Raw genomic sequence first — 9,552 nt, forward strand, 5'->3', positions numbered from 1 at the left:
AACACTGAGGGTTGCGATCCGTTGCCGGACACGGAAAAAAGACAAAAGACAAAAAAAATAAAATAAATAAATGCTCACCTTGAGAAAGGAGGGAAACTAAAATTAATAGACTGTGTCCACCTCAGAAAGTTAAAAAACAGAGCACATTAAAATAAATTAGTAGGGAAAAAATATAAAGACAAAAGGAAATGATAATGAAATAAAAAACAAAGATACAAAACAGCAGATAAAAATACTATAAGCTGGTTCCAAAGACTAACAAACTAAACAAACCTGTAGCAAACAACACGGGGCCGGCCCGGTGGCGCACTGCTACAGTGCGCCGCTTGGGAGTGCAGCGGTGCTCCCGCCGAGGGTTCAGATCCCACATGCAGACTGGCCGCTCACTGGCTGAGCGAGGTGTGGGTGCAACACCGAGGGTTGTGATCCCGTGGCCGGTCCCGGTCCGGTACGGGCGCGACACTGAGGGTTGCAATCCGTTGCCGGTCACGAAAAAACACGAAAAGGAAAAAAAAAAAAAAAAAAAAACAAAAAAAAACTCTATGCAATCTTAAACTCTTGCAGTGAAAATAAAGAGTTCTGTTTCCCAACTCTTATCTAATAGGGCTTATCTAACCTTATTACCAAATCTGATAAGGACTGTCAAGAAATGAATTTCATAGGTTAATCCCACTCAACACGGATGCAAAAATCCTAAAACAAAACCAAAAAACTTTAAACTAAGATTAGCAATCCACATCCAGAAATTCTGTATTAACAACAATACAAAGGGGAGGAAAAAGTGTGTGTGGCTATAAAAAGGTAGCACAGGGAATCCTTGTGATGGGACTGTTCTGTATCTTGACTGTGGCAGTAATCACAGGAATCTATACATGTGATAAAACTGCACAGAATTAAATATACAGACATAAATAAGTGCATGTAGAACTGGAAAAAATCTGAATAAGGTGAGTTGTATCAATGTCAATTTTTTGGAATGATACTGTACTACACAGTTGGGCAAGATTTGCCATTGGGGGAAACTAGATGAAAGGCATAGGGGATATGGCTATATTATTTCTTACAACTTTCTTACAATCTCAAAATTAAAAAAAATTTTTTTAAAGTACACTGTGATCAAGTTGGGTTAGTTTTCCCCAGGAATTCCAGGATGGTTTAGACTTAGAAAATCCATCAATGTGGGGATGGGGAGAGGGTGATCACTAGTGTTCTACAGCAATATAAGGAGACTACAATCCACAATTTACTGTATAACATCAAGTAGCTAGTTGAGAGGATGATTAATGTTCCCAGCACAAACCAGTGAGAAATGTTTGAGCTGATGGATATGCTAATTACACTGGTTATGATCATTGCTCACTGTATAAATGTACACAAATATCACATTGTTCTGGGCCGGCCCGTGGCTCACTCGGTAGAGTGCGGTGCTGATAACAACAGGGCCCCGGGTTTGGATCCCATATAGGGATGGCTGGTTGGCTCGCTGGCTGAGCGTGGTGCTGACAACACCAAGTCAAGGGTTAAGATCCCCTTACCGGTCATCTTTTTAAAACAAAAACAAAAACAAAAAAACAGTAATTTCTCATTGTTCCTTTAAAAAAAAATCACATTGTTCTGCATATTATATACAATTATCATGGGTTAATTAAGAAAAAATAAATTAAAAAGAAAAAAAATTTCAGGGACAGCAGTAGATTAGAGGTTTCCAAAACCTGGGGAGGGAAGGAACAATGAGAAATTACTGTTTTTTTGTTTTTGTTTTTGTTTTAAAAAGATGACCGGTAAGGGGATCTCAACCCTTGGCTTGGTGTTGTCAGCACCACACTCAGCCAGTGAGCAAACCGGCCCTCCCTATATAGGATCCGAACCCGTGGCCTTGGTGTTCTCAGCACTGCACTCTACCAAGTGAGCCATGGGCCGGCCTAGAAATTACTGTTTAATGGGTGCAGATTTTATGTTTGGGATGACGAAAAAGTTTCAAAATAGAGGTGGTGGTCACACAGCATTGTGAATGTAATTAATTCCATGCAATTGGATGTTTAAAAATGCTTAAAATGGCAAACCTTATTTTATATATATTTTGCCACAATAAAAAGAAATAAAAAAGGAAAAAAGAAAATCCATCAATGTATCACTGCATTAAGATTGACGGAGAGGGCCGGCCCGGTGGCACACTGGATAGTGCGCCGCTTGGGAAGCGCGGCGGCGCTCCCGTCCGAGGGTTCGGATCCCATGTACAGACCGGTTCCCGCTCACTGGCTGAGCGAGGCGCGGGAGCAGCGCCGAGGCTTGCGATCCCGTTGCCGGTCCCCAGTCCGGTGCGGGGGCAACACTGAGGGTTGCGATCCGTTGCCGGACACGGAAAAAAGACAAAAGACAAAAAAAAAAAAGATTGACGGAGAACAAGGGCCGGCCTGTGGCTCACTCGGGAGAGTGTGGTGCTGAGAACACCAAGGCCCCGGGTTCGGATCCTGTATAGGGATGGCCAGTTAGCTCACTGAGTGTGGTGCTGACAACACCAAGTCAAGGGTTAAGATCCCCTTACTGGTCATCTTTAAAAAAAAAAAAAAAAAAGATTGACGGAAAACAAAACCTGTCTATAAACTGACAAATAGTATCATTAAGAACCTACAGCACTGGTGCATTGGTTAGGGTGTGGTGCCAATAAAACCTAGGTCTAGGTCAAGGGTTCAGATCTCTAAACCAGCCAGCCGCCAAAAAAAAACTTACAGCAAAGGTGATAATTAATGGAAAATAGAAGTATTCAGAAGAGAACTTCCAGAAGCTCTGCCCATCACCTTTATAAATAGCTGCACCTGTGCCCACACACTCTGTCTTCCCTGTTCCTGTGGCTGAGCTGTGCACGCTCTTACCTAAGGCCAACGCTTCCACTTGTCTACTAGATCCCAGCTCCCTTTGCTGTAACCAATTCTCCCCTTTCTCCTACACCATTAGTTTCCCCCTCTTACTGGATGATTCCTAACAGCATACAAATATAGAGTAATTCCTCCCAACCAAAACGAACAAACAAACAAACAAATAAACCCCTCTTGATCTCCTATCCCTCTCTTGCTAGCAACCCATTTCTCTGCTCCCTTCTACAGCAAAGCTCCTCAAAAGTTGCCTGTGCCAACTATCTCAAATTGCTTTTCTCCCATTCTCTCTGAAACCCACTCCAATCAGACTTCTACCCCTAACACTCTACAAAGTCGTCAGGACCACCAGTGATGTGCACGTTACTAAATCCAACGGTCCATTCTCAGTTCTCACTTTGACTGTTCAGCAGCATTTGATCTCAGTGATCTCTCCCACCTTCTTGAAACCCATCTGGGACACCATGTTGTTTTAGTTTTCCTCCTATCTCATTGATTAGTCCTTCTTGGTGTCCTGTGCTGGTTTCTCCTATCATCTCAATGGCTAAATGCTGAAGTGCTCCAAGGCTCAGTCCTTGGACCCCTGCTCTTTCCTAACTATACTCATTCACTTGGTGATTTCATCCTTTCCCATGGCTTTCAATACCATTCATACACTGATGAATCCCAGACTTATCTCCAGCCCAGCCCTCTCCCAACTCATATATGCAGCTACCTAATCATCATCTTCACTTGGATGTCTAATAGGTATCTTAAACTTAACATGTCCACAACTGAACTCCTAATCCCCTCCACCACCAACCACTGCTAAACATGCATGTGGACTTCATCTTCCCCACCCCAGTAAATGGCTGCTCCATCCTTCCAGTTACTCAAACTTAAAAACTTGAGAGTTATCCTGACCCCCCACCTTCCTTTCTTTCACAGTCTACACCCAATCCATCAGCAAATCCTGTTATTTCTTCAAAATATATGCAGAATCCAGCCACTTCTCACCAATTTTGCCACCACAACTTGGGTCCGTCCAAACCACTTGTCTCCTACCTGGATTATTATGACTTCCTAACTGGTCTCCCTGTTTTTTTTGCTTTGCTCAGCCACTTCTCACCAATTTTGCCACCACAACTTGGGTCCATCCAAACTACTTGTCTCCTACCTGGATTATTATGACTTCCTAACTGGTCTCCCTGTTTTTTTTGCTTTGCTTTGTTTTGTTTTGTTTTTTTAAAAAGATGACCAGTAAGGAGGTCTTAACCCTTGACTTGGTGTTGTCAGCACCACGCTCTCCCAAGTGAGCTTACCGGCCATCCCTATATAGGGATCCAAACCCGTGGCCTTGGTGTTATCAGCACCGCACTCTCCCAAGTGAGCCACGGACCAGCCCTGGTCTCCCTGTTTTTACCTTTGCTGCCTATAGTCACTCAACATAGCACTCTAAATGCTGCTTTTTATTCTTAAGTCATACCATCATACTTAATCAAAAATTTCTAATGGCTTCTCATCATACTCAAAATCGAAGGCAAAGTCCCTACGTAGCCAATGAGGAATCGGTCCAGCTCCCCACTGCCTTCTCACTTGTTTACTCATCTTCAACCTCACAGGTCTCCTTGCTGCTCCTTCAACATGCTAGGAACACTCCCACCTTAGGACTTTTGCATTTGCCACTCCCTCTTTCTGGAACACTCTTCCCCCAGATGTATGGCCCATTCCCTAACCTCCTAGGATTTTGTGCAAATATCAGTCTTCTGAATAAGGTTATTCCTGATCACAGCACATATAATTGCAATCCAGTCCTTACCATGTTCTAACACCATATATTTCATCTGTTATTGTCCCTCTTCCCTGACAAGAACGTAGCCTTCATGAAAACAGAAATTTTCAAATGTGTCGTTTACTGCGGAATGCCTAGCACATGCTAGGTGCTCGGTAAGGATCTGTTAAATAAATGAAATCTTGGAAGTTTTCCCCCCAAAGTCAGGACCTCCTACCCTAGCTTCTATTTACCATTGTGCAGAGGTCATAGCCCCTGGAGTAAGACAAGAAACTAGTAAAGGGCCACAAAAATATGTTTACATTATGTAATGATAAAATTAAAAAGAAAGAAAGAAAAAATAAAAAGGATACAGGGTGGAGGAAAGAGAGAAAAATTGAGATATCAAGATCATCATGCAAAATGAAGCAGAAATAGACACCAAAGAGCTGCCTGGACTCCTAGCAGCTTTCTGGTTCCTGGTTCTCGTCCCCTTTAGGTTCTGAGAGACTCCCATATCCTACTAGGAAATTCTCCGTTGCTTATGCTAGTTCAATAGGGTCTGTTTAATGCAATTAAAAGAACCTTAGCTAAGGCCGTGCCAAGCCTGTTCCATGTAGGGGAGGAGGGAAGAGATGTGCAGACAGAAATTCATAGCCCCTGCCCCTGAAGAGCATACTTAAGAGTATGGCAATGAGTCCACTGAGTAAAGGATCAGCAGTGAGATGTAGCAGAAGGAGTGCTGGTCTGGGAGTCAGAAGATCCAGGTCATAAAACTGACTCGGCCAGGAGGCTGTGCGGTCTTAAGTAAGTCAATTAACCTCTACAAGACCCATTTCCCCATCTGTAAACAGGGATGTTACTGCCACCTACTGCATAAGATTGTCATAAAGAATACTCAATGTAAAAGTCCATAGGTTACTTATTTTATAATTCTGGGGCTGAGCACAAAATAATTAGATGATAGAAGAATGCTACCTTTTTTGATCCCCTGCCCCTAGAAACCTAAGAAAGTAATTTTCTAGCAGAGTTTTTGTACCTAATATGGTACTAAGAACAAGGCCACTCTGCCCAGTTGGTAAAATTGAGGCTCAGAGAGATGGGAAACCATCCTTCCTGGACATCCAGCTTTCCTAGTAGCACAATGAGTTTGTGAGGTTGGGAAAGGGATCCTAGATTTGTCCAAGTCCCTAGGGATAGGGTCTTATCCTGGGATTGGGTCCAGAGGAGAGGGGAAAAGGGAGGAATTACCACTGCTCTCTGATTCTTCTCGGGCAGGACCTCAGCCACATATTTGGTGATGCCAGCACTCTGTAACTGCAGCCTCTCACACTGGTCCACAATCTTGTTCTGCAACACAAACAAGTCATCATGTCTTGATCTGTGGATATGAGTCATTCACTCCATTCCAATGATTTTCTTCCTTTCCCCACCTTAGCCACCCATTCCCATGGTCATATCCCAGAACTCATCATTATCAAAACTATACCATTTTCAAAATCTTCATTTCAAGGATCCCACAGTGGATCCACCATGTCCTATCTTTCTAGCTCACCAACCCTAGAATCCACATTCCAACAATTCGGCTCAGTTAGGGCCAAAAACACATCAGTCGTACAACTTTTTACTGCCCATCATCCCCTTTTGTGGCCTCACTTCCTTCTTCATCCCCAAATCCCAGGCCCCATCATATTAACCACTCCCGTGCATATACTCTCAACCCTCCATCATACCCAGCTCTCTGACTTTCCATATCCACGCTTGAGCAGAACATGACTTCTCAAACTGCTCTCCCCCAAGTTATCCCCATTTATTGAATAGCACCGTCAATCACCAACCTGCTACCCAGACCAAAAACCCAGGGGTTTCTCTCCAACCCCACCTCTCATCCATCAATGAGTCCTATCAGCTCCACTTCCAAAGTCTCTCTCTCTCCTTTGGCCACTTCTGGTCACTTCCACTTATTCTACCCAGATTACCATCATCTCTCACAGGAAACACTGTTAGAACCTCCTTGCTGGGTTTCCATTCTTGACCCCCAACCTACCCCCATTAGCCACAGCCACCTTCTATAAAGAAATCAGATCAGGTCATGCTCCTGCTCAAAACCCTCCAATGGCTTTCCAATACACTCACAGTGAAGATCAACTTTTTTACCTTAGCCAATGTGACTGTGCCTATCTCTCCAATGTCACCTCCTACCACTCTCCACATTGGCCTTCTTCTGTTCTTAAACCCACCAAACTTGTCCTGACCTCAGTGCCTTTGCACCTGTTGTTCCTTCTGTCTCCAGCAGTCTGTGTCTATATGTGCATGCATCTCACTCACAACTCCATTCAGATGTCACCTCTTCAAAGAGGCCTTTCCTGACCATCTCCCCTACCCGCTAACCCAATCTCTTACTTTGCTTTATTTTTCTTCCTTGCTTTTTTAACTCTCTGACTATATATTATGTGTTTGTTTACCTTTTTGTATCTGTCCCCCACTACTGAAAAATAAGCACCATGACTTTGACTTGCTCTCTATATCCCACAGCCTAGAAGAGAGTTCCTGCACACAGAAGGCCCTGAATAAATACTTGTTGAACGAATGAATGAATAGCCACTGCCTTGACTACAAGAGGTTCAGCAGTTCACAGCTCCCAAGGCTATGAGCGTCATCCATGAGAGCAGGAGGAGAGTGTGGAAATGGGAAAGCTGAGGCCCACAGAGAAGCGACTTGCCCAAGGGGATATGGCCAGGCCCCTGCTTTTCCTCCCCATTTCTCCAGGTAGTAACTGCAGCCTTTCCAAGCAGTAGCTATTTCTCTACTATTTCTCCTAAGTGTTTTGCCTCAGTTCCATCTTCCAAAAGGCAACTCAGTTATCTTTCCCCCCAACAAGTAGGAATTAGTCTCACACTTCACAGGTCCAAGTATAAAGTTATAGAATTGAATTGACTAAGAGGAAGCTGCAATCACCATGCACCATGGGACTGAGGAAACTGCGACTAGTTTCTGAAAAGCTACAAGGCAGCAATCCAGAAGGTGAGAAAGCAGTAGAACTGGTGGTTTTTTTGCCCAGTTCAGTAACAATCTTGCTCTCAGGTGAAATTTCTTTGCTGGCTGGAGGGATAGGGGAAGAAATGTGCAAAAGATATAATCTACTCTAAATTGGAGGCAGAAAGGGCAAGAGTCACCTCCCTTCAGGCAAAGGAAATGAACTGCACAGGGCCTCAGGGGGCATTCTGGGAAGGCTCCCTGGGGCAGAGTACATTCCAAAACAAGCACCAGGCCTACTACCCTGCCCCAGCCTTCATTCCTTCCGCCACTCAGATCCAGCAGATGGCTGCTTTTTAAGGTTTTCATGGGAATTCTCACCCCCATTAGCATCACTACCTCCCTCCAACCACCTACTGAAGCAAAGAGGTGTTTTTCCTCTTGCCTCATCAATGACTCCCCCACCCAGCCCCTGAACATTAGGAAACTTGGAGGAGTTAATGCCCTGTTCTGGGCCTCAGTTTCTTCATCTTTAAAAGGGGGGATAGGGGGCCGGCCCGGTGGCGCACTGCTACAGTGCGCCGCTTGGGAAGCGCGACGGCGCTCCCGTCCGAGGGTTCGGATCCCACGTACAGACCGGCTCCCGCTCACTGGCTGAGCGAGGCGCGGGAGCAACGCCGAGGCTTGCGATCCCGTCGCTGGTCCCCGGTCCGGTACGGGGACAACACTGAGGGTTGCGATCCGTTGCCGGACACGGAAAAAAGACAAAAAAATAAAATAAAATAAAATAAAATAAATAAAAGGGGGTATAGGGTCATCACTTCAAAGGCTTGGTCTGGAGGGAATGAGATGACAGATATTTAAGTGCTTTGGAATTTGCAAAGTTTCTATCCATTATGCAAGTTGACTATACCACATTATCCAAGTTTATTTTCATCAGCATTATTGTTGGGAGTGGTAACAACAGGTAGGACCAACCAGGAGCTTCTGGGTGTCACTGAATAACTGAACTCCTCCTGTCCCCAGCACCCTGTAATGTGTGTTTATCACAGTCCGGTCCGAGTACGTGAAGTCCTCAGCAAGAGCCCTCAGGGCTCATAGCAGGGCTGAACTCCAGGGTGGCTTGGGAGAATCAAGCCCTTTAATCAAATTGTAAGGAAATCCCCAGGGGCCACAGCTACAGCGAAGGAGGGAGGAAGCCCCAGGTGACTTCGACTCTCCAATCTCAGCAGCTCATGGGAAGGGTGATGACAGGAAGGCGGCCAGCCTGGAGTCAAGCTTGAAGTGGAGGTGGGAAAAACCCTGGGTGAAGGGGAGATCCTGATATCCTCCCTGCCCCCTCCGTCTATCCAGGTGAAACCAGCTTGAAGTACAGTCAAGACCAATCCTGAAAGGGAAAAGAGATCACTTCACCAGGAAACCTGAAGGGTGGAGTGTTGGGAGGGCTTTGAATCGAGGGACTGAGGGTGAGGAGGGGCGGGTTTCATCAGAGGTCAGCTTCCACATGGGCGGGAGTTGAGGCACACCTTGCACCAGAGTAGCTGAGCCCTTTATTGCCCAACGCCAGCCTATTATTATTATTATTATTTTGCCCCAAAACTACAGATGAAGGCACTGAGGCTCAGAGAGTTACGTGACTCACAGGGAGGACGAGAGGAAGTGGGATTCGAACTCAAGTCGCCCTGACTCCAGAGGCCACACCCTTAACCGCCTGGTTCTACAGCCAAAGCCACCCAGGAGCGCGAACTCCTGGACCCGCCATCGGGTCAGCCCGGCCCCAGGCTCCCCAGTCCCTCCCGGGTCCGGCCTGGCGAACCCCCTCCCTCCGGAGCCCCGAGCCTTCCGGCGCCCACGCCCGCTCACCCGCAGGTCCTCGGCGCGCTCCTTGGCCAGGCGGATGCGGTGCCCCTGGCAGCGGCCGCCCAGCCCAGCGCAGGCGGCGCACACGGGCCG

The 9,552-nt window shown here is 45.9% G+C and overlaps 1 protein-coding gene across 1 annotated transcript in view; it reads left to right on the forward strand.

The window, feature by feature from the left end:
* Window positions 1-7,589: 7,589 nt before the first annotated feature.
* LOC103587274 overlaps window positions 7,590-9,552 on the forward strand; it is a 10,644-nt gene continuing 8,681 nt past the window's right edge. The window contains exon 1 of the mRNA XM_008568753.1: window positions 7,590-7,647. Within this exon, the coding sequence (XP_008566975.1) occupies window positions 7,590-7,647 (58 nt within the window). The remainder of the gene's footprint in view (window positions 7,648-9,552) is intronic.

Source organism: Galeopterus variegatus, unplaced genomic scaffold, assembly GCF_000696425.1.
Source record: "Galeopterus variegatus unplaced genomic scaffold, G_variegatus-3.0.2 Scaffold437, whole genome shotgun sequence".
Lineage (NCBI taxonomy): Eukaryota > Metazoa > Chordata > Mammalia > Dermoptera > Cynocephalidae > Galeopterus > Galeopterus variegatus.